Consider the following 25,758-nt stretch of genomic DNA (forward strand, 5'->3'; position numbering starts at 1 on the left):
AGCTGCTGGTTTGAAGCTCCTTGATGACAGGAGCCACACTGGCCTTTATACTTCACACATACATGACACACAATAAATGTTGGCCGAGAAGATGAAAGAATGAGTTAGCTCTAAAGTTGAGAAGTAGCCTTGCATTTCTAGCATTCTATTGAAGATGAGTAGAATTGGGTGATACTAACATATAATATTTTGCTTGTGTTTAAAGACGCTTCTTTTTATTTCTGTCTTGAAGTTCTGTTAAACAGTATCCTGTTGGTTAAAGGACATTCTTAATTCATGGATTCAACAAAAACCCATTTTGCTATGTACTATTATTGTAGACTCTATGGATGTAATCGTAAAGAAAACAGGCAAAGTTCTTGCTTGTTGAAGTTTATATTCCAGCAGCAACAAAATAATATAAGAAAAAGTAAAATACCTTTTTCTAAAAACAACTGGGCCTAGGTTCTAGGAAATTTATGTGTATAGAATCCATAATTGTGGTTCTCCTGAAGCATCTGGTGTAGATGTGACAGTTATATTGTCCGGGAAACCTACATCCTATTGCTCAGAATCCCTTTTGAATAACTGTTTTAAATCTCAGCTTCCAGTGACTGAGTCTGAGGTACACTTGCCAAATAATTCTTATTATTTTGTTTTTCTTGGACCATTTTCTTTTAAGGAGTTTGCTAGCCAGAGTGGAAGAAAATCTGTTTCCTTTCTTGGTCTTCAAACAAGAACATTCTTAGAAAGACCATGGTTTCTCTACAGCCAATCTTACACAGCAGGCTAATTTCCTCATGATTGGAAGACATTTTTAAAATTCCATTTTATTTTATTAACGGTCCTGTTCCTGTGTTCCAGAAACAGATGGCTATTTAACATACAGTGCAGAGCACTCCTAAAATTGATCTTGTTGACATTTGGAAGTATCCCTTTCTTTCTTAGTACATTAAATCAAAATAAAACAATCTTAAGAAAATCAGTGGGTTTATACTGAGTATTTCATCATAGGAAAATCATCTTTGCTGAACAACAGGAAGCAGTTTGTCAGTAATCTGACCAAATATACGAGGCAGCAGGAGATTCCTGATGCAAAAGGGTGACCTCTTAATGGACTGACTATAAATAGGCAGCCCCCCAAAGTATGTATATTTCACATAAGCGTAAAAACTCTTTTTCTCTTTCCCCTCCCTCCCTTCCCCCTTGACGCTACCTTTTCATTCCTTTAAGGGAAAAATTTCAATAAAACTAAACTCTGTAATAATTCAGATTCTTCTAGTGTGGTTTATGTTTAGGTAAGTGCTAGAGTTCCTTTTTTTGTTTTGCAGTTTTTGGCCAGGGCTGGGTTTGAACCCACCACCTCCTGTATATGGGGCCAGCACCCTACTCCTTTGAGCCACAGGTGCCACCCCTAGAGTTCCTTTTTTTTTTTTTCTACTTAGCAAATCCTTTGTCACAGACATGAGACCAAATTTGGGTGGGACAAATTCAGGAAGACTTTAGAGGAGAAAGGTTTTGAGTTGGATTCTTACATTAGCAATAGATGTAGATAGGAAGAAGAGTGAAGAGAGGGCGGCCCCTGTGGCTCAATGGAGTAGGGCACCAGCCCCATATGCCAGAGGTGGTGGGTTCAAACCCAGCCCTGGCCAAAAACTGCAAAAAAGAAGAGTGAAGAGAAAGTTTTCACAAGTTAGGGGTAAGAGCCCACAGCTGTTGAATGAGGCTGAGCAAGGGCTTTGGCAGGCAGGCATGTTTAAATTAGAGGGGCTGGGACAGAGCAGGTGAGGTGTTGATGGCGGTGGATATGGGAGAAGTTGAGTGTCCTGGGAGGGGCAGCAACCCTTGCATCTTTGTTCTCTTACATTCTGCCTTTGTCCTGGCTGGAACATTCACCATCTCTCATCTATGGTATTGCCAGAGCCTATGAGTTAGTCCTGAGTCTGTGCTCCTGTGGTCTTCCTTATACATTCTTTACACACTCCCAAGGTGATCTTTCTAACATGCTCATGCACTACTCAGTTTGAATTCCCCATGTTCAGTACATAGCAGATAATCAATAAATGTTTGCTAGGCAAGTGAATAAATTTTGGAAAACAATGGGCATTTAACAGGAAGTATCTATGACCGTATTTTAAAAGGGAGCAGAGAGAAAACCTCTTAAAGCAAAAGTAGAATTTGGTCTTTTAAAAATATATATACATATATTCATCCTACCATATAGTCCCAATTTTTAAACATAAAGAATAAATCAGAAATTCTAACTTTTATTTGTGAAAGACAGTTCAAATTGTGATAGGAAATGCAAAGAGCAAAATAAACGGCTCATGCAGCGTAACAAAGGGTGGCTTATTCAAAAGGCTGTCATGCTGGATCCTTGAGGATGTGGCTGTTTCTACCCAGAAGCTGCAACTAGCCGACTTTCTTCCTCCTTCCATGCATTTGTTAACGTTACTGCTATTAGAAATGATAGTCTTACAACTCAGCGACCTCTGAATTTTTCCCAGGCATTTACCCTCAAGAGGCAGAAGTCCAGGAATCTAGTCCTGACTTTTAGTTCTGATATAAGATTTTATTGAACATCATTTTATGGCCCTTGGTCAGGTTATGCAGCCTCTCAGAAGAGTTATTTGCCCTGGTCTAGGCCAGTCATTAATTAGAACAGTACTCTCAGACCTGGAGAATCCATTCCCATAGCAAAGCAAGCTTTTGTCATGTGAGGCTTTGCTTTTGCCCTTCGCCCTTTTATCTGATCTCATTTTCTTTGACCATTTGCTGAGCTGTTGTATCAGACATCACAAGCCTGTGCACACAATTGTTTGCATTTGTTATGCCCTTTTGAGAGACATTTCAATGAGCAGTGTTAAAAATGGGGTGAAGGAATTATTGAATTTGTTGAGGCCCTTTTTCTTTATTTCTTTGTACCCACTTCTCTTTGGGCCACCTGTTTGTTCTTGTGGTTGTTTTACAGATGACAAGTTAAATTGTTAGAACAAAATGGTCTCCCAAATGGCTTAACTTTTCTTCCTTTTGCTAAATAGTGAAATCCATCTAACAGAGGCATTACATATAAATATGGTTTCAGTGATCACTTTGGTCAATGTTCTTAGAACATTTCATGATGAGTTAAGAATTATAGACTTTGGAAGAAGCTAACATTATGTTCATGCATTTACACTACAGTAATACACATCTGAAGTTCTTTTGAAAGTTATTTGTAGGGAGAGATGACTTCTTGCAAGGGTTGGTGATTAAGAGAAGGCATAATTAAGAAGGAGGGATTTGAGTTAGATCTCTTTTTTTGAGACAGCATCTCAAGCTCTTGCCCTGGGTAGAGTGCCATGGCGTCACAGCTCACAGCAATCTCAAACTTTTGGGTTGAAGCAATTCTCTTGCCTCAGCCTCCCAAGTAGCTGGGAGTACAGGCATCTGCCACAATCCCCAGCTTTGAGTTAGGTCTTGAAGGGTAAAAATCTGATCATGTTGAGATGGGAAGAAAAATTATGTTAGGTGGAGGAAAGAGGTTGTGCAAAAGCAAATCCCCTTGTCACAGAGAGGGGACAAAATTCAGGCAGGACTAATTCAGGAAGGCTTTCCAGAGGAGAAATGTTTTGAGTTGGATTCTTACCCTAGTAATAGATGTAGACTGGAAGAAAGGCCAAGGGGAAGTTCAGCGGGCATATAGGATTAACTTTATTTTTCCAGGATGTATTAGAATTAGAGGGAATCTTTTCAAGGGGTTCATTTGCTGCACCCCCCTTCAGTTTGGAACTCCTGGTGTGTAACATTTGAAAAGGGACTTGAGAAAAAATAGATTGGGAAAGATAGATTGGGATTAGAAAGGAATAAGTAAAGCGATCTCTCTCCACAGATGGATGGCATGATCTTGCTTGTAGAAACTCCTGAGGAATCTACCAAAGTGCTAAAACCCACATTCAGCAAGGTTGTAGGTTGTGAGATCACTACACGGCAACACATTGTATTTCTATAGGCCACATTGTATTTCATAGGCCATTTTTATAGGATCTAAAAATGAAATGACAATGTGAAAAGGAATAGAACACTTAGGGGAATACATTTAACAAAAGTAATACAAAATGTGTACGTTTAAAACTATAAAACATTTTGAAAAGAAACTAAGGAAATTGAAGAAGACAAAATAAGTGAAAAGCTAACCATGGTCATGGATCAGAAGGTGTAACAGGAAAGTTGTTAAGAAGGCAGTACTCTATAGATTCATTGCAGTTGCTGTCAGAATCTCAGATGTCTGACAAGTTGATCCTAAAATTCATGTGGGTAATGCAAGGGTCCCAGAGTGGCCAGATCAACCCAGAAAAGGGAGAATAGAGTGGGAGGACTCATACTTCCAGATTTTACTTACTGCAACGCTTTAGTCAAGACCTCATACTAACTTAAAGATAGGCATTATTAGCTCAATGAAATAGAATTGATAGTCTAGAAATAAACCTTTACATATGCGGTCAGTTAATTTTCTACATTACTCTCAAGGCTCTTCAATGGAGAAAGAATATTCTTCAACAAATGGTGCTGGGACAACTGCATATCTACATGCAGAAGAATAAAGCTGGTTCTCTGTTTTACATCATACACAGAAATCAACTGAAAGTGGATCAAACAGCTGAACACAATAGCTAATACTGCAAAACTTTTAAAAGAAAGCATAGAAATGTTTGTGACCTTGATTTAGACAATGACTTGTTACATAATACTGAAAGTCTAAAAACCAAAGAAAAAACAATAATTTGGATTTTATCAAAATTTAAAAAGTTTTGTACTTCAAAAGATTCCATCAGTTAAGTGAAAAGACAACCTATGGAATGGGAGAAAATATTTGCAAAATATTTTCTGATTGAAGTTGTTTCTGATGAAAAACTTTATAATATATAAAGAACACTTATAATTCAATAACAAAAAGATAAATAACCCAGCTTAATATTGGGCAAAGGATCTAAATAGACATATCTCTAAAGAAGATATACAAATGGTCAATAAACAGATGACAAGGTATTCAACATCATTAGTCATTAGGGAAATGCAAATCAAAACCACAGTGAGATACCACTTCTAGGCTGTCTGTAATAAAAAACACGGATGCTAATGGACCCTCAGGCTTTGCTGGTAGGAACGTAAAATATTTGGCAGTTGCTTAAAACAATAAATGTCAGTTTACCGTATGACCCAAAAATGCCACTCAACAGAATTGAAAATATATGTAGATGCAGAAACTTATATACAATTTCATTATTCACAGTAGCCCTAAAGTGAGAACAGCCTAAATATTCCATCAACTGACCAAGTCTATGTGCTTATTTCCATACAATGAAATATTATTTGGCAGTAAAAGAGATGACATCTGATAGATGCGACCACATGAGTCAACCCTGCAAACCTTGTGCTGTCAGTGGTTCTCACCCTTCCTAATACCATGATATATTTTATTGTTACAAAGGGGTTGTGACCCACAGGCGGAGAACCACTGTGCTAAGTGTAAGAAGCCAGACCCACAATACCACGTGTTGGGTGACTGCATTTATATGAAATGTCCAGAATACACCATTCTGTAGAGGCAGAAAGTAGATTGGTAGTTACTGGAAGAAAAGTGGGGAGTGGCTGCTCATGGATGAAGGTTTTTTTGGGGGGGGGTTGATCAAAATGTTCTGGAATTAAGAGTTGTGATACTTGTACAATTTTGTGAATATATTAAAAACACTGAATCTTAAAAGGTAGACAAATTAAAAAGCCTATTGCATTCTTTCTTGAAAAAATTAAGAATCAATATGCCACCCTCAGTCAAGGGATGATCTTTATTGGTTTTTTTTCTGCCTTCTTTTTCAAAATCAGAGTTTGAAAATTTGCTTCCTCTTCAGATATCAACAAGCTACATCTTTCCTCTGTCTTGTGAAGGTCTTACAAACACTGCTGTCCCAGAGAGTGCTTCTTAGATTCTGTTGACACTTGATTCAAATTTAGCTTTTAAAATATATTTGAAATTATTTTAAAGAATGGAATATGAAACAAGATACACTCTTAGATATATTACTGTTAAGCAAATTTTAACACACTGAAGGCTACCATGTATTAACTGGTGTTTCCAAGTTATCTCATTTTAAGCATGCTTTGGAATCAAGTCTTTCAGTGAATTATACATGTGAAAATTGCTAAGAGTAGATTTTAAGTGTTTTCACCACCAAAAATATGGGAAGCAATGGCTATGTTAACTAGCTTGATTTAGCCATCCTATGATGTGTAAATATGTTAAAACATCGTGGTCTACACTATATATATATATCCTTATATAAAACATCATTTGTCAATTGAAAAATAAGTAAAATGAGAAAAAATAAATTTTGTGCAGCTGGGGTCATGTAAATCTTTCTCAATATAGTAAGCTTTGGATTCCGTTTTGACTTCCTTCTCATTTTTCAGGGATGTTTTGAAAGCTTTTTTTTTCCACAGAAATTCAGGAGTAAAGGAGAGACTTCTAGCTGAAAAAATACTTACTGACTTTAAATAGATCATAACTTTTTTCTGAGGTTCTATCTCAGAGGTTGCACTGCACAAATGTTGTTGGCTAGATCATAAGGCTAGTTGGTGTTATGCCCAATGTAAATGTTTTAGTTGCTATTTTTTGAGTGGGATTGGAAGGTGGTAGGTCTCCTTACTTTAATCTTTTTTTGCATATGAAGTAACTGAGTTCCTGAATCTTCATGTGTGGGACTTTTATCAGAAGCAGGGTTAAATATGGCCCGTGTCATTAGATTATTGCCTATGCTGAAAGTTTTGTGGTATACTCATGTAGGCTAAGGAGCTGCAAGGTCAAGAGAAGTATGTGTTTGTGGGTGGTAGGAGGGAGGAGACTGTGAAAGAATCAAATTACTAACTATTATTGAGTCCCTAATATATGTGAATATTACTGATACATCCTGGACCCTGTTGTTCAAAACAAATCATGTGTCCATTCTGTTCTAATTCATAGGTGATCATGGAGGAAGCACTTTACTCCCACCGAATGTCACAAATGAATTTCCAGAATATGGGACCATGGAGGAAGGCAGAGAAGGCCTAAGAACTTCTCTGGAGTTTGATGCCGAGTCTCTGCCATGCCACCCACAAGGGCAGCATGGGGTCCAGCTTCCTGGTGGCCACCACTGTGGGCTCGACAGTTTTACAGAAGGACAAAGAGATGTTAGAGAGGCCCCCTCCCAAAGTCACCTCAAGGAACAAAGTTTACAACCCATTGACTCTTTGATTTCAGCTCTGAAAGCCACAGAAGCCAGAATTGCTTCAGGGACATTACAGGCTACAAAGGTACTGAACAAAGATGGTGTTTCTAATTTTTCAGCTCAGCAGGTAGAAAAAGAGCTGGACACTGCCAATTGTAAAACACGGAGAGCCAATAAACTACTCCCAGCTAGCCAAGAACAGTCGCCAGATATACCTCTTTCCGCTGAAGTAACGACTGAGGAAAACTTTTATTTGAGCATCCAGAAGGATCTGACTGCATTGTTGACTGGAGACACTCAGGCAGAGCTTTCCCAGATAACTAAGAGTGGGAGAGAAGGGGCAGCAACTGTGTCCTCCCTGGGGAGCCCAGCAGTGACCCACAATTCTGCGGGCAGTGTTGGTTTCTTGAAGGAGCAGAAGTCTTCTCTCGGGAGGGGGCACCCAGAGAGATACGATCGAGGCAGCTCCCTGGGACGCCCAGGCCGAATCAAACATGTGGAATTTCAAGGGGTGGAGATACTGTGGTCAGGAGATAAGAGAGAGACTCAGTATCCTGTTGATTTTGAAACATCACTGGAAAGGACAGCCTGTCCTGTAAGCAAAGAGTTTTTCAAAGTGCCAAGCCAGCTTATCTCATCTGCTGGTCTGTGTACTCGTTTAACTGAGAATGTTTGGGATGAAACCTGGAACGCTCCTTCAGAGAGACCTGGCACTAGCTCAGGGTCATTTCCTTCTGTGCTTCAGGATGAGAGTGGAGAGGATGACGTCTTCCTGAAGGACAACAAACCACATCTGGAGAAGAAACCTGAACCAGAGAGAGACACAGCAAGGTGAGTGCACTGCTGTCTGTGACTCCTGGAAGATACTATAGAAAACCATGATCCTGTGCTTGATAGGAGAACTCAACTCACAATACACTGGGTCCTCATTATCATAGAATGGAGGGGAAGTTACTGGAAGTTAGGTCCTTCTGAGATACCTTCTACATTGCTAAGACATTAAAGTGATCTTGTTATAAAGTCCATTAGGCCTGGAGCAGGGAAGAAGAGCCTGTGAACACTGAACTGGGCAAATCCATTTGTGACATTTTGTTCCATTTGATAGGTTTCAAGTTTTCAACACCAGGGTAACTAGAGTACCCCACAGTTATCTTTAATAATATGAAAAGGGTTGGACTCTTTGGACATACTCCATATGGTCTTTACAACTTAGACATTTCTTCTGGGTACAACTCCAGTGGCTGAAGTCCAGCCTACAGTGCAGCCTTCCTACACGTGTGAACACAGGTTTGGGGTTGGGAGCCAGTATATTCTATATTTGGAAAGGACATCTCAGGAGATCAGAAGTAGAGTTTATAGTTCAATTGCTCCATGATAGTCACATGGGAATTTCTTCTTCTTACAAGTAGCACATGTTTAAATTTATGGCCTTGATAAGTTAACTTGGCATCATATGGAATTTTCGGATCTTTCCCTGCTTTTCTAACTCTCTTACCGGCTTAGAGGCAGTCATGGAGATGACCCCAGAAGGTACGACCCATCTTTCTTTGTTCCCTTTGATCACAGTCTGACCAGGCAGTGCCCCTTTGAGCAAAGTCATTCCTTGTGTCCTGTGCTTTGAATTTGTACCATCTTGTCTCAGTGCTCATGATGCCACATTTTATAGTTTATATGTGAGACATCGGGGTCAAGGCTGAAGCATTTATTTTTTGTTCTGGGTTTTTTAGTCCATATAAGAAGATACCTTTTCCTCTATGGTTTGCAAATCTGCTGAGGATGTTGCTCCTTTAGGGTAACTATCAGGATTCCAGCCACTCCCCCTCCCCTGACACATAACATCTGCAGACTTCCCTTATGGTTCAATATTTGTATCCCACTGAAGTTACGATTTTATTGCTGTTCAGGTTATTAATTCATTCCTCCTTTCTTCTCTCCTTCCCTTCCTTTCTTTCCACAAATATTTTCTGATTGTTTACTATGTCCTTGACATGAGATGTTGGGAAGAAAGGGATGTTCAAATTGGATAAGGTCCCTTGTCACTGTCCTTGTGGAATTTACTGCTGAAGAGAGACATAAACATATTGATAATTATAGGATCACAAATTATGCTGGGTCCCACAAGACAGAAGAACCTGAGAGCTTCTAGAAAGAATAATAGGAGTGGAGGGAAGAGGCTAATTAATGCGTTTGATGGTTTGGGAAAGGTTTTTCTGGGGAAATGGAAATGAGGTATAGGGGTTAGCCAGGCAGAGAATGGGCAGGAGGAATGTTCCAGGCAAAGGGAATAGAGGAAGCTGTTGGGTCGCCTGACTAGAATAGTGTGAAGCAAAGGCCTCATGTCACATTTGAAGAGTTGAAACGTCAACGTTGTGGTTGGTGCATAGAAAGCAGAGGAGAGGAGTGTGAAGGAGTGTGGAGAGGCAGGAGAGGCATCATCATCCCATCTCTCCACACACTGGAAGCCATTGGGAACAGGGTATCTGGTACATGGTGGACCATCCATAATTTAAAAACAACAACAAAGACAGCTGCATTGTTGAATGTGAATTCTGATAATACCTGAGAATGTGGATTCCTTAGGACAAACTTCATAGGTAATTCCTATTTCTATTTTATTCCCATTTGTAAAAATTAGAGGCTGCGAGAGGTTACATTATCCCTAGTGACACAGCTGGTGATTATCGGAACAGCCAAGATTCAGCTTAGTTTTTCTTACTCTTGACCTCTTGCTCTTTACCACTGATTTATCTTCTAATTATTAAATTTGACCTAATTATCCTAATTTTCAAAAGAGAGTTTAGAGACAGAGTCTTGTTCTGTTGCCCACATTGGAGTAGATGTGATCATAGCTCTACAGCCTTGAACTCCTGGCATTAAGCAATCATCCCACTTCAGCCTCCTGAGTAGGTAGGACTACAGGTGTGTACCACCACATTTTTTAATTTTTTAATGTTTTGTAGAGTTGGGGTCTTGCTGTGTTGCCCAGGCTGGTATCAGACTCCTGTGCTCAAGCAGTCCTTCTGCCTTGGCCTCCAAAGTGCTGGGATTATGTGTATGAGCCACTGTACCTAGCCTTAGTGTTCATTTTTAATATTTGAAGAACATGCTGATGTTAATTCTTCATATTTGTGTGCCAAAATTCATGCTCCACCTCTATATATTGACTTTTAAGTTGTTTCTAATGTCTAATGGGTTTGGTTTGCCTTGCAATAAATATGTGTTGGTTTTATTTAGGTCATTCCCTGCTAAATCTTGGACCTGAAATCTCTCTGCAGTGCTGCATTATTGCCAGCAGAGGGCAGCCCTTAGATTCCGATTCAACCATACTCTTGAGGGCATTTGGTCTTATTTCAATCAGAAAGTATTAATAGACTGGTGAAAGTTTAGTGTATTTTTATTGCAAGTTTACATGATATATTTATGCTTCTGGTATAATTAGGAATTATGGTTGTAAATAATCTGAATTTGTACAGTATAGCTGACTAAAATGAGAATTTAATATTTTATTCAAATATTCATTGGACTAGATGCACTTATATACTAGGAAACCAGTTGGAAACTTTATTAAGTTATTTATAGTATAGTAGCCATATGTATGCGAAGAATTTTTCAAGCCAAGTATGTTTCATGTCTTCCTTCCCAAATATGTCAAGATATAAGCTCAGCGAATATAATAGTTAGATCTACAGAATGTTCTTACTGTGTGGTTGAAGGAGAAAATATATATTAAAAAAAAGAGATTAGCCTAATATTGAAATTCTACACTCTTCTTTACTTTGCAGGATCATTGAGCAAGAGGAACACATTCGGGGAGAAGACGAAGATATCCTTGGGCCTGGGTACACGGAGGACTCCACCGACGTGTACAGCTCCCAGTTTGAAACCATTCTGGACAACACTTCTTTATACTATAGTGCAGAGTCACTGGAGACATTGTACTCAGAACCTGACAGCTACTTCAGCTTTGAAATGCCTCTCACTCCCATGATTCAGCAACGCATTAAAGAAGGCGGTCAGTTCTTGGAGAGGGCTTCTGAGCGAGGACATCAGGACATTCTGAGTGTCTCAGCAGATGGTGGAATAGTGATGGGCTATTCCAGCGGGGCCACCAACGGGCTGAACGATCCCAGCGACTCCATCTACACGAAAGGCACCCCGGAGATTGCTTTCTGGGGAAGGTATTAGTCTCATTGTCATTGATTTCCTGGTGGTAGTTTTTGTGGCATTCTCTCTTTGGGAAATCTGAGTGTGGAATATACTTTCAAAACATTTGGCTAATTTCTGTGGCTATAACGAATGATATGAGTAAAAAGTAACTTGGGTTTTAGGGGATACACCTGAACAGGATACACCTTCATTTACCAAATTGGCAGACTATGGTCATTTTATTCTGTGATATTTCCTGGATTACCATATGTAAGTAGGTTACTGAAAAAATCTCTGTGGGCCATGAATAGGTATTAGCTCTGATGATGCAGTTTTAATGGCAGTGATGTGGTATCTGAAAAGAACACTGAGAGGTTATGGCTTAGTCTGACACGGACGTTGGTTGATGACTTGGAGCAAGTTGTTTGATTAGCCCAGAGCCTCCTTAAGCATAAATCCAGGGTTTAAATTAGATGTTCAGCAGAGTCTCCCCAGCCCTTTGCTCTGAGAGGTCATGTTCTATCTGGCTATCTTCTGTTCCTGAGGTGGTGGGAGAAGGATTTGGTTACAGATGCTTAAGATTGCTGATGCCTTGACAAGGCTCTAAGTACTCATTTTCTCACTTGGTTTTAGAATTTTAGTCTATCTGGGAGATAAAATGACAAATTTTATGGGTTACCTGTACCACCCCTGTCATTTGGGAATTTCCTGTCTGTGAATTATGCAGTATTTCATTTCTTCCTTTTTGTCATCCTCAGATCATCTATTTGTCTTTTTGCATCTCTATTGATGGACAAAGAATGCTAAACTTTATAACCATTTTACATATTTAGTTTTGAAATATTTTTCTGTGTGTACATGGAGATAGTGGTGGGGGGAAGGTTAAATGGTGATAGACCATATTAAAGCCGTATGAAATAACACCAGTGCTTTTGTTAAAAGTCCGTATTCATATTACAGGTTTTCTGTTGTTAAGCAGTCTGCCCTGTGTTAAACATTTTATATAATGAGTTTATAGTTTTATAGTTCATTGGATGAGCAAGTTCAAGACTGGCACACTAGAACATTGTAGCTTGGCATTTCCACAGAAACAAATAGTGGATATTGATTGTCTAATTGGGTCACAGTGAGATAATGAATAGAAGAAGATGTTAGAAGCCCAAGACTTTGGTTTGAATTTACTTATGTAAGCCACTTCTATGAAACCTGCTTTATTTATTTGCAAAGTGGGGTGAATGACAGCCACGGTGTTATGTGGCTGTGAAATCTGAAGGGTTAATATGGACGAAAGCACCGAGTGCAGCACCTGGTACAAAGTGGGAGCCCCGAGTAATTGTGTGGATCTGAACTGGTTGGCGGATAAGTCCATGTTTAGATTTCCTGTATGTCTGAGAGGGAGGGTGTCTCTGAGTAAGGGGCATGGGGACGTCCCCAAGAGGGCCATGTCCTTGAGATGGGGTGTCCCTCAGTGGAGGGTACCATTTAGTCTTCCTGCTTCATCATCATCTCTGAAGACTAAATTGTGATAAAATGCTGTAGGACAGATACACAGATAATTTCATTGAAACTCCAACTCAACTTTCTGGGGTGAGGGGAAGTTGTTTATATTACTGACCAAGCATAGGTGGAGGAGCTGAAGTGGTGGGGCTGAGGAAGCCACAGGGTGGGTATACAAATGATAAGACGAGAATATCAATGAAGGAATTGGCTGGAAGTTTTATTCCACCTGTGGCCTGAGCATTGAGGAAGTGGCCATCTTTGGGGCCAGCATGATGCCCGTCATGAGTATGGACAGAGTTAAGCTGTTAGGAGAGCACTGCAGTAGGTTATGGTATTTTAGTGTCTGAGATTTAGACAGTGGTATCCTTCAGGCCATCTTGAGGTAAAGTTTCAGCTGTGTCATCTGCGTTGTCAAACCACAAGATCTTCCCCAGTGGTAAAAGACTGAATTGTAGTCCTGAATGAGCGCATCTAAGAGAGGAGCCAGCCTGCTCGCCCCCCACTCTGCTCCTCCTCCTGTCTGAGCACCGCCAGTGCCTCAGACAGACTAGTTTATGGGGCCCCTCACTGTGTGTTTCATGTTCCCTGAATTGTCATAAGACCAATAAGTGGTTATGAGCAGAGGAAGTTTTATTTTGTGATATATGTGTTTATTCAACATTAGAAAAATAGAGCAGTCTTAATGATCCTAAGAAATTTTAAAGGAATTAGAGAACTTTCATATGTTTCTTTAGCCCCTCTGCCTTCTTTGGTGCTTTGGGGAAGTTGCAATCATACAGGAATTGTGTTAATATGATGTGTGGTATTATGAGAGTATTACGACTTTTACTGCTTGAAGGGATCTCCGATAACTTTATTTTATTTTATAAAAATCTGTGTTCTTGTTTGGTGGGGTGAATTACCCACAGCCAGATGACTTTCTAGTGATAGATCCTGTGCTAGTTTTTAAGTCGTCTGCCTCTGAGGCCAGATTCAACCGCTGTTCTGGGCTTCCTGGCCTCTAAAACTGTTATTCTTTCTTTTGATCTGATTTCTCTCATGCCATATATGTAAAGAGCCGGAAGTCTGGGGGCAGCGCCTGTGGCTCAAAGTAGGGCGCTGGCCCAGTATACCAGAGGTGGCGGGTTCAAACCCAGGCCCAGCCAAAAACTGCAAAAAAAAAAATAAAAAAAAAAGAGCCGGAAGTCTGAGTTGGCTTGCTTTCGAGAAACTAAGTTCTAAATGTGAAGCTAGTTGTTGTTATTGATGGTGCTGGTATATGCATTCACCACCAAGTCAATAATAAACAGGTTTCCATAAATGTTTAAAGCAATCAATGAACAGCCTTTTAAAATTTCTCCTGCATTGAAATATCCCCTCTGCAGAGGTAAGGAAGCAGACTCAGGTATTGAGCCTGTCCCTTAGCCAAGCCCTGAGAGCCACAGTGTTAGAATCCAAGGAAAAAATATTTTCCAATTGCATTAAGAAATATGATAGCTACAAAAGAAAAGTGATAAAGAAAACAAGTATGCATTCCTAGCATTCCTAGCCTAGCCACTGGCTTCTCCTGCTGGCTGGCAGTGGGCCGGGCTCTGATCGCGTTGGATAAAGTGAACTCAGAGGAAGGCACTGAGGAAAGAGGTCAGGACTAGTCACTTCCTCCTGTTGAAGTTATTTGATATTCAGTAGACATGAACCAGGAAATTAAAATCTTAGTTGTCAGCTTGTACAAAACATCACTTTAGTTAATTTCATAACTGACATAATTTTATATCACGTATCATCCATAGGTTTGTTTATTCATTATACACATAGTGCTTAAGTCTCATGATAAGGCAGGAGAAAGGAAGGAACTATTAATGTTCTCATTTTCCAGATAAGGAAACTGAGTCACCACTACTAAGGTCACACAGGTAGTAAGTGGCACACTCAGCACTTGAACCCAGTCTGGCTTTTACTGAGCTATGCTGAGTTGGACCATAAAATCATTGGTCTGAGTGATAATGACTTCATGATGAGTCTCAGAACAGGACCAAACATCTTAAACAAAGTGTATTTGTTTTGGTAGTAATATGTTTTTAGATCTTTTTTCTATTTCAATATCTGTCCTTGCTTTGTCCTTAAAGATCATTTCTGTGGCAGTATTGATGGTGATTGAACCCAGGTGACGGTCCCTGTTACATGGCTCCTTTAGAGAAAGGTGGACAGGAAAGGTGACTAGGCTGTTGTGGCATTATAGTGGATCTTAGTCCCCTCTCTCAGGAACATTTTCTTGCCTGGCACTTTACTGTGTTTTGGTGGCCAGAGGATCAGTGTTTTCCCCTGAAACTTCATTTAAGTCAAAGAAGAAAATATTCCAAATCTTTGATATTCTAGTGTTGGGCTGGCAAAGACATTTTTTTGAGTGCTTGTCTATTTGTCTTTAAAAGTATTACTTATCACCCTGTGATATCAAGTAGACCTTGCTTTGCAAGGTTTTAAAAAAAAAGACTGAAAATCCTAAAATAAATCTAGCCAGGGATTGTTAAATTCTCCTGGGTGCCCTGACTGAACATAGTCCAGGAAGCCTCAAGTCAGCCAGGACATAGCTCATCCTGAAAGTGTAACACAATCTTTTAATGAAGGGGCAAGGAGCAGGATTCCCCCCACCCCTATGTGGTCCAGCTCCATAGCACTCGGGCTGACAGGGGGTCAGCGGTGCTGTGTGAAGTCCAGTCACATGGTTCCAAAATTAGAAAGGATAATTAGAGACTTACAGTTATACATGTTCTGATGGGTTCCTTTGTGTCTGGGTGCTTTTCCCGCGCTGGTCTATCAGCAGATGACCACAACTCCAACCAGTAAGTCCTCAAAGTGCAAATGTGCTCACTATGACATTAACAGAGCTGAATGTTGTCCTTTTCCATTGAGCCTGGGTTTGGACAGGAAGAGAAGAGAGATCGCAAATACGGTGATGTGGCGGGAACGTCTCCTTTGGTTCTCTGAAGTCTTTGAAACTGCCTTTTAAATACCTTTCTTAGTGTGAGAGGTCTCTGCTTCTTAGTTTGTCTTTCAGATGTTGCTGGGGATCCGAGGGGTACGGCAGCAGGGTGAATTCCATCTGTGTGCGGCTGCTCTGCCTGGTCTGTCTGCAGCCCACTCTGAATTGGATATTTGTGGTCATCTGCCTTTCTCTTGCTGTTGTCATCCCCTTCGCAAATGGAACGCTGGTGTTTGAAGCTATCTTCTGCCTTCCTTCAATTTTTCTCTTTCCTTGCTGTCTTTCTGCTTTAGGAAGAAGTCATGTGAAATAAAAGTAATACATTTGTTGAGGCGCTGTTTCAAAAAATTTCCCAACATCACAATTGAAACCTGAAGTCATTTGAATATAATATATAAATATTAAAAGAAGAAATTAAAATAATGTGATACTAGTTAAGGCAAAATCTTTTCAATCTCGTGAAATGTCCTCATGGGTCTGGCTGCTTTTCCTCTGTCGTTAACAGAGGAAGCTTCGCTGCCCTGCCCGTCAGTGGCTGCTGTTGCTTTCGCGATCTCTTTAATCCTTTTATGTTTTGGGATTTGTTCTGCAGCAAAAGAGCTTCTTACTTTTGTCTCTTTGTGGCTTCTTTAAGTAGTTGTGATTGTGAATTTGGGTTTATTTTTTTCATAGAGGAACTCCTGTCCAGTGATGGGGGGAGGGTGGGGGAGAGTTAGAGCCAGTCATCCCTGGTTCTCACTCCTGTCTCACTTACTAAATGTGTAATTGTGAGTAAATACACAAAATCTGGGAACCTTTCCAAGTGTAGCTTGAATTAAAAATACTTATCTCGTAAAGGAAGGAGAGGAGCAAATGAGATCAATCCAGTGAAACAAAAATCAAGAAAAGAAAATCAAGGGGCTTAACAATGTTTGTACATAGTAGAAAATAATAAAATGAAAGTTATTACCAATAATGGTGGAAATTTGAAGAAAAGCCGTCCTGCCACTTGGCCGTATGCTTGAGCCCCATAGCAGCCTCTGAGCTGCCAGCACCCAGTCTCTCAAGCTTTAAGCTTCAGGCTTCCGTAGACATCACTTTCTTTATTTATAAAGTGCAGTGCCCTGTGGCAGGCTGGTATGAATGTGGAGATCAGAGACAGAAGACAGGAGGAGAAGTCATCCTCTTTCCTGGCACCTTGATCTTGGGAAGGTTGTTTCATTTGCAGAACTCGTCATTCCTTATTGGTGAAATGGAAATAACCTTACCAACCAATTTGCAATTTTGTTGGAAGAATTTGCTCAGTTCTAGTTTATGAATGCTAATTTTAAACCTATAATGACTTCTGCAAATAGTCTGGGTAATAGTTTAAGGAATATTAAGAAAATAGATAAGAAAAAGCCTGGTTAAAAAAAAAAGAAAGAAAGGTGTGAGGTTTTGGGGAGTATTTGAATGCAGGACACATGGAGCCCAGACAGGATGGCTGTGAGATTTCAAACCTGTGTTACTTAGCACATCAAGAAATAATCCACTAAGTTGGAGAAAGTGGCAGACAAGTGGCAGCACCTATGGCTTAAGGAGTAGGACGCCAGCCCCATATACCAGAGGTGGCAGGTTCAAATCCAGCCCCGGCCAAAAACTGCAAAAGCGCAGACAAGGTAGGAGAGCACCTGTGTGGTCAGTTTCAGATCGGTTGGGAGGAGAGCACCTGTGTGGTCAGTTTCAGATCGGTTGGGTTTGGGGAGAGAGAGGGACATTCATGGAGGGCTGGTGGGAATGTGGCACTGAAGGTTGCTGGAGAGACTTTGGAGTTGCCCTTTTAGGGGCGAGTCTTGCAGGTGGTAGAGTGAGAAGCTCTTAAGGACAAGTGGGCTGAAGTGCTCACACACAGGAGCACTTGGGGGCTGCTGTGTGTCCTGCTAATTATGTCTTTGTGGAAAACCAATGTCAGATAAATACTTTGACATCATAATTGCCATCCCTTATATGCTCATTCCAATGCCTGTACCTAAATCTTTTGTAGGTCTCTGGTCTCTGAATCTAAAATTATGAAAGGAATGCCTTATAAATTACATACCCTGAAGGACAGAGATTTTCTGATTTTTTTATTTCTTACAATCTTGCCACCCAGCAGCATTCACTTGGGAGCTTGTTAGAAATGCAGAACCGCTGTCTCCATCCTTCACCTACTAGATTAGAATCTGCATGTTCATAAGACATCCAGGTGGTTTGCATATACAGTGAAGTTTGAGAAGTGGTCCGAGAAGGGGTTCTTAAACTTGACTGTGTATTAGAACTACCTGAAGAGCGCTTTACGCCTTTGATTCTCTCTCTCACCATCAGAGATTCTGATTCTATTATTGGTCTCTGGCGGCACCTGGACAGGGCTAGCTTTAAAAGCTTCTCAGATGATTCTGTCATGCAGCCTAGGTTGTCAACTCCTTGCTTCTCCCAGGTGTGGACCTCAGACTAGCAGCATAAGTCACGTGGGACCTTATTAGAAATTCCATGAGACTTGACCTTGGACCTACTTGGTCAAAATCTGCATTTTCACCAAATTTCCAGGTGATTCGTAAGCCCTTGAAAGTTTGAGAAGCGCTCACTGGAGACTGATTAGAGGCAGAACAGAAAGCTGAGAAAGACACAGTTCAGGTTCTCAGTGGGCGCAGACTTGGGAGAGGTACCTCTGCTTGTGATGGGGAGAATTCTTATAACAAAGGTTTGTGACAGTGAGTGTTTCCCTCCTGAATTGCAGACTCCTCTCTTTCCTTCCCAAGGTCAAGGCACCCATGAGCTGTTGATAATGGAAATGTGAATCTGGGAATTCATTTTTCTAAATGCACATTTGTCATCTTTGGTGTAAATAGTGACAGGATGCCCGTCCCTCCTCTAGAAATACAGAAGTCGATTGATTTTCCTGCTAGGAAACAGTGCGGTGTGCTGGGGTTCTTAAGTCAGGCTGATTTGCTTGACATTTTAGTGAATTCTCTTTCTCGTCCTCAAATTCCTTATCTGGGTAAAGGGAGAATAAATTACCAGCACGTATTGAATACTCAATAAATATTAGTTGTAATTATCAATAACAGTTCCTGAACTATTTTCAATAAACTTCTTCAAAGTTGTCTGGTGTGATTGGAATTAAGATGTTGTGTATTCGTAGTAATTCTAAGAGCCTTTGATTACTTGAAAGTGGGGAGTTTTAATGATAGTTTATATTACTGTCTTTGTAATTACTCTATTTAGAAGTCTCACTCAACACAAATGGGATGACATTGTCTTGCTAAGAGGACTATTATGAAGTCTTTAGAGAAAAATGATCATTAGTGTGAAACACAGTTATAAAAGTTTATTATTCATATTTGGCATTCACATAGCTATTTTCTGATTTATCACATAATGTTGTACTACAGGCCGTGTCCCTCCTTTTAGGCCATGAACTTCTCAAGTCTACAGTTTGGGGACTCAGAGAACCTCTGTCATAGTGCCCAGCACATATTGAACACTCTGTTTTTGTTGAATGAAGAACTGAATGAGCCACTGCTCTGTACTAGAAATTAAAGTGTCTTCCAAGGAGGAGGAAGATCAGATGATTTCAGAAATAACTCTAGTACAGTGTCTGGAGAACCAGGCTATATGGTTCCAAGGCTGGGCCACTTCTGGCTTGAGGTGTCCTGGAGGCCTCATGGGAGCATTGTGCTGTGAGGTGGGCTGTGAAGCATGAGGTGGGTTTGTGTAAAGGTAGTGGGGGCAATGGGGCAGGGTGACTTTCCACATAGAGCAGTGGTTCTCAACCTGTGGGTCACTACCCCTTTGGGGGTCAAACGACCCTTTCACAGGGGTTGCCTAAATACATCCTGCATATCAGATATTTACATTACGATTCCTAACAGTAGCAAAATTACAGTTATGAAGTAGCAACAAAAATAATTTTGAGGAACTGTATTAAAGGGTCGTGGCATTAGGAAGGTTAAGGACCAGTGACATAGAGGGAGCCCAATTGTGGCAAAATTAGGAACAGCTGCTTGGATTTGAGAACTTGGGAGTCAGGAGTTAAGGGAACTATTAACCTCTTTTCCTCCTGTTCTATTAATCTCCCAGGCCAAACAGGTGGTGGTGTACTCAAGTAGTAGCTCTAATGAGGTTGATGGTTTAAAACTTCGGTGACACTTTCAGGGGTCCTCAAACTTTTTAAACAGAGGGCCAGTTCGCTGTCCTTCAGACCATTGGAGGGCCGGATTATAGCTTAAAAGGACAGGCAGCGGCGGCAAAAACACCCGGGGGGCCAGATAAATGTCCTCAGTGGGCCACAGTTTGAGGATGCCTGCTTTAGGCATACCAAAAAATGCAGAAAACAGTAAACGTGTGATCTTACCATCTCATTTAGGAAGTAAACATTTCAGATGAACTTCAAACTCCTGTTTATATCTCACTGCTCCCAGGCTCTCTTCTCCTCCTAAGGTCAAGGTAACCAAGACCTGTTAACATTTATCGTTTCTATGGAGGTGTATGTAAACGCAGATTTTATATAATGCTGTTCCATATGCTCTTGGACTTTATATAACTGCCATCTTCTTGTTTCCTTTTGTAAATGTTTTTCCCCAATATTTGAAATTCATTTTTGTGGACTCAAAGGCCTAGTTTAGCAGTTTATACAGTATTCATTATGTGAGTCTAATATAACTTATTTCTATTCCATTTTTCTGTTTATGAGCATTTTGGGTGTGTCTTACATTCTTGTCCCAAACAGCGTGGCAGAGCAAATGTATTTTTATACGTGGCTTCTTGTGCACATAATAAGTACTGCAGAGACTTTCTCTGGGCTGGGTGTATATTTAGAGATCTATAAATCACTGCTTGGTTCACCAGAAAATGGTTCTTGAAAGGGCATATTGCATTTTCTTTTGAGTGTATGTAATTTCTTCTGTTTAGAAAGTAAATTCTAGTTTTTTTCACCCCCTGATCCTCATAATCCCTGAGTCCCATCCATAGCAACAGCTCAAAGGCAAAGAAGCACGGGAGAGCAAACCAGGGAAGCAGAGCCCCTGTCCTTTCTCTGCGGGGGCTGCTGTGGGCTCTGCCATCCATTGGTTAGGTCTGCCAGCTCTGCTGCTGCTGTCCCCAGCTCCTCCTGTCCTGGAGTTCTCAGATGCTCTGGGACAGTTGTTGCTGGGCATGACAGCTGTGAGGGTTGCCTGGCCACTGCTGGCTGTCTGAAGCAGGCTTTGAACAACAGGACAATAAATATTTTCATGTCCACCATAGCAAAAAAGTAGAAACAAAACTAGAAATGGGCAGATCCCATAAGACTGTATGGATTTAACAGAGCTGACTTTGCGATCGTATAAATGAATTAGATACAGTAGGAGGGCTATTGTGTCATTCCTTTAAAGCCAGAATGTGTGTGCTGTAGGAAATTAATGTTTTTCAAATAGTTCTTCAGAAATCTTCGTCAGTGCTGAAGTTACTTTTGTTTTTGAGTAGTATTGGACAAGCATCTTTTTCCCCCTTAAATAGCAGCCACTCCAGATCTACTCAGTTACGTTTCCCTGGGCTGCCAGCTTGCTGCCTGGTGCTGAAAGAGTTAAGCTGGAGGTTTGTGAAGTCATGTGTGACTTCATAGGGTCTGGACTTTTGAAGCAGGTCTCTTGGAGGGAAGCTCTGTTGAGAGAGGGGAGGCTGGGGAGAGGGGGCCGTCCTCCTGCGACTTCTTTCAAGTTCTCATCCCTAAGCCCCGAGGGATCCAGTGGCATTCTGGGAGAATGTCACTGCGAAGTCGCTGTGTAGCAGTTTGCGCCCGCCACAGAAACAGCTGTGGAAGAACATTGAGAAAGCCCTTGCAGGAGAGGAAAGTTTGCTGAGTAGATGGAATGGGAGGTGTTTCGTGTCGGTGACAAAATTATGGGCAGGCTGTTTGCTGACGGAGGTAACTGGAATTTGGTTTATTGTCTTTGTCTGGTCGTAGGCAGTGCTGGGTTGTGCATAACTGTAGTTACAGAAAGTTCCCTGGATTTGAAAATACTCTATTTCCGATGAAAGATGTTGTAAGAATGTCTTAGGGAGAAATTTAAGAATATGCTGGTTCACGTGTGTTAATTTCCAAATAAGGATAAGAAAAATGAAAAGGGTGTATTGATTAGAAGGTCTGCAGTGTTGGGGCAAAACCAGATTTTCTCTCTGTATGGAGTTGCACTGCTCTTTGAGGTGGTTAGCCAGAGCTTGGCACTCCTAGATGGCATGCATACTGTCAGCTACGCTTTGTGAAACTTTATCCAGGCATTGGAAGGTCACCAATCTGAGCTTGGTCATTTAGTGGGGTCCATTCTGGCTGCTGCACAAGGCTGTCATTCCTCTTTCAGCGTATCACTGCTCTGAAGTTGGCTACACTGTTTGTATGGAAAGATGATGGGTCTTAGAATTCAGCATTAGATTATAAACTTTAAAGGCTAGCCTGTTATCTAGTGAAAAAAGATAAGGGGAGTTTTTTTGTTTTGTTTTGTTTTGTTTTTTGAGCTGAGGGAATTTCAGCCCAGCGGTTTATCTCTGGGAAAGTCTCTCTTTTCATGTTCGAGGCACAGATGAATCCAGGGCAGAAGGGCAGGGGGAGAAGGGAGGTTGCAAAGTTACAGAAGAGGGCGCGAGCCTAGGCCATTGATATTAATTCCACTGTCTTGATGCTTGGGATTTAAGTATTCCTGACCACCCAAAACCCCGTGTGAAGCCCAGTGCTTGACCTTCCAGGGTAGTCCACTGATTTTAACAGGTATGCTTGTGTGCATGTATTGGTTAGGGTGGCATTTCTGGTCTTGATTACAGAGGCCAGATTCACATTTCCAGTATTTTAAAATGCCATTTGTCTTGCTAGCCCATCCACATAACAGTTCCGACTCCTCTATTTGGTCCTTTTGCTTCATAGTTTTAATAATAAAGTACAGGGGCAGAGGAGGAAGGAGTGTGGACATAGGAGTCACAGTCACTTAGGTTTAAATTTTACCTGCCTTCTTGCTTTGGACCTCACTAATAAGTTTCTTAACTGTTTCTGAAGCTCAGCTTCGTCATATGTGAGATAGAGATGATAGTCTCTGACTTGCAGGCTGAGGATGGATGCAGGGATTGATGAGGACGCAGTACATGGGACCCACTACCACAGTTTCTTCTGCTCTAATAAAAGCTTAATAAACATTGGTGAGCAGTGGCTATTATTATGTCTAAAGTGTGTCCATGTGAGACTTGCGAGGGGACTTAGATGTTAGAGAAGGTGGTAATGAATTTGGAGTTGTGTGTATGATCCCACTGAGAACAGCCTGGGGCCCTTTGTGGCAAGGTTCCAGGGAGCCCCTCTGTTCCACACCCACCGGTGGTCTTCTCTCACACACACAGCCCTCCGTGGTGAGAAGGCTGGGAGAGAGAAATGGTAGAAAAGAGCAAAGCCATGAACGCTTTGTGAAAACATTTCTATGCTCACATCCAGTTTCATCAGGGAATATGGGGAGCAGTGTTCTGTGTACACATGTCTCATAGGCAGCCTGTGGCCCGCACGAGAAGTAGGCGAGGATTGCCATCGTGTGCTGCAGAGGATGCTTTTATAGGGTTTATCTGTATTTCTGCCTTCACCATTTCTGTCTTTATGCCTCAGCAATTACTGTGCAGCTATGTGAAAACTGCTTAGCTGCCCTGGGCATCTATTTCCTGCTCTATCACTGGTGGGTAATAGCTCTTTTCCTCTGTGGCTACTGAGACTAAAGAAGATAAAAATATGTGAAAACGCCTAACAGAGTAAGTACCAAACACATTTTTTTGCTCCTTCAAAAATCACTCTGTGTCTTCCGTTACCATTAGGGGAAATGTTGTTCGTTTGTAATTAAGTCTCTTTTCCCTGGTACGCTCTGTAAGGGTCTTAGTCTAGATCAGTGTCTCCGAAGCTTTTGTTTGAGTTAAAATGATTTTCTTGGGCAATTAGTCTGCAGCATCTAATGCCACTTTCTCTCTTTGCTTTCCCTGTTTTCAGTGTAGGCTATCACCCTTATGGCTATTTAATTTTTATCTAGTTTTCAAAAATATTATGAAAAGAATAGGGAACCAATGGTAAACATTCAACTTGAAGTTCCTTTGGTCCCACTCCCAGGAAGGAACCTCCACTGGCCATTCCTAATCTGTTCTTGCAAGGCATCGTCTGTAGCTTGTTGAGGCCCATTTTGAAAGGGCCTCATTGGTGCAAAAGTACAAATGAGGTACGGAAAGTTCCATCAGGTTTGCCAGCACCCCGGGTAGCTGGGTCCCTCCCTGCAGCACAGGGTTTGGAATGTTCGGGAGCTCCCTAGACGGGAACCGCCCGCACAGCTGGGTCGTTTCACCAAGAGCCAAATGTGCCTGACAGGTTCAGCCCCAGCCACAGTCGTGGGTCATGTGGTTAACCCAGAATCCCTGCAGGAGAGTGAAGGCCTTGGCTCTCAGCAGAGGGCTGGGTCTAATCCTGCTTTGAAATCCCCAGTCCTGGACTTCTGGGGAGACAGAGCCTGCCTTGGGTTCTAGGGAGGATTTTAGTCATTGTTTAGCTGGTCTGTGGGTGTGGTTCAGTCAGCTCTTTGGTCTACTGTTATGGTTGGCTTTTTGTCACTAATAACACTGGGCGGAGGTAGTGTAGAAGCAGGGACGCTGAAGGTGGAGTTGCAGGATGTAGGCCCAGCTGCCAGCCTTGCCGTTGACCAGGCAAGATGACTTTGGTGCTTAGTTTCTTTACTTGCCAAATGGGACTCTTGTGAGGATGAGATGAAATAATGCTTGTGAAGGTACCAGATAGCCCACAGAGTGCTCTGCGGATTTTGGTTGTTTATCTTACTGGATTATCCAAAGGGCAATGGTTTTTTCTTTCTTATCTGGTTCAGACAGATGGAACTGTTTATGCTTTGGCAAAGGGGAACCTGTGTGGTGTGTGTGGGGTCCTTATACTGTGTCTGGCCTCTTTGCAGAGGTCTTCGTCCCATCCTGGTATGCCTAGGAACCTGTATTCAAAGGGGGTGGGCAATGTAGTTTCTGGGCAGAATGTTCTGAAATCACCCACTCCCTTTTGTTGGTTTGGCTGGTCCTTTATCCCAATAAAGAGATTTGTCAGCAGAGAAAGCCTAAGAACTGAAGCCCTGAACATCTTGGTTGGCCCAACTCTGCTGTGATTGCGAGACCTGGGAAGGGTCACTTCCTGTCTCCATCCTTCAGTTCCTCATCTGCAGAAGGGACGGATGGGAAGACCATCTGTGTGGGGAGGAGATGGCGACTGTCTTCCCTGTTCTGCTTTTCCTCTACCTTGCTAGATCCATCATCTTACTGGGCAATTTCTTCTTCTCCTTTTAAATAATTTAGGGCAGTTGTCTTAGAAAAGATAAGACAGGTGAATGATGAGGCTGAACTCAAGCTGAGATGCCACCTTGACTCCTGAGACCTGAATGTAGTGAAAATCGTTTAATGGTGACAGGGTGTTAGGGTCACGATCAAATTGTGTCACCTGTCGTCATCCACTGACCTTGGCATCACTTTGTTTTGTAGTTGTACAGAGCTGACCATGTTTGCCCATGGCTTCTGGATCTCAGATCCATTGTTATGGGAGCTGTGAGCTCCTGAAATGGGGAGAGAGAGAAAGGATGTCTTGATGGCAGATGACTGAATTGGAGATGCCACTTTGAGAAATAATAGGAGCATGAGTATCCTTTTACCTTGAGGCATTTACATTTGAACCCCAGACTTCTTCTTATTATTATTATTTTGTTTTTTTGCAGTTTTTGGCTGGGGCTGGGTTTAACTTGCTACCTCCAGTATATGGTGCCGGCACCCTATTCCTTTGAGCCACAGGTGCTGCCCCTGAGCCCCAGACTTATTAAGTGTCTTCCTTTGGGGAGGGGGAAGCCTTTATGCCAGGCTGTGTGGGAGATGTTTGCAATGCTGTGGTTCTTGTCTCTACTA

The 25,758-nt window shown here is 41.5% G+C and overlaps 1 protein-coding gene across 2 annotated transcripts in view; it reads left to right on the forward strand.

Moving 5' to 3' along the window:
- Window positions 1-25,758, forward strand: part of PSD3 (pleckstrin and Sec7 domain containing 3) — a 470,121-nt gene that overhangs the window by 161,129 nt on the left and 283,234 nt on the right. For both annotated transcript variants that reach the window (XM_023515535.1, XM_023515536.1), the window contains exons 3-4: window positions 6,977-8,054; window positions 11,006-11,401. In XM_023515535.1, the coding sequence (XP_023371303.1) occupies window positions 6,977-8,054; window positions 11,006-11,401 (1,474 nt within the window). The remainder of the gene's footprint in view (window positions 1-6,976; window positions 8,055-11,005; window positions 11,402-25,758) is intronic.

Source organism: Otolemur garnettii, unplaced genomic scaffold (genome assembly GCF_000181295.1).
Source record: "Otolemur garnettii isolate 467f Iridium unplaced genomic scaffold, OtoGar3 scaffold00074, whole genome shotgun sequence".
Lineage (NCBI taxonomy): Eukaryota > Metazoa > Chordata > Mammalia > Primates > Galagidae > Otolemur > Otolemur garnettii.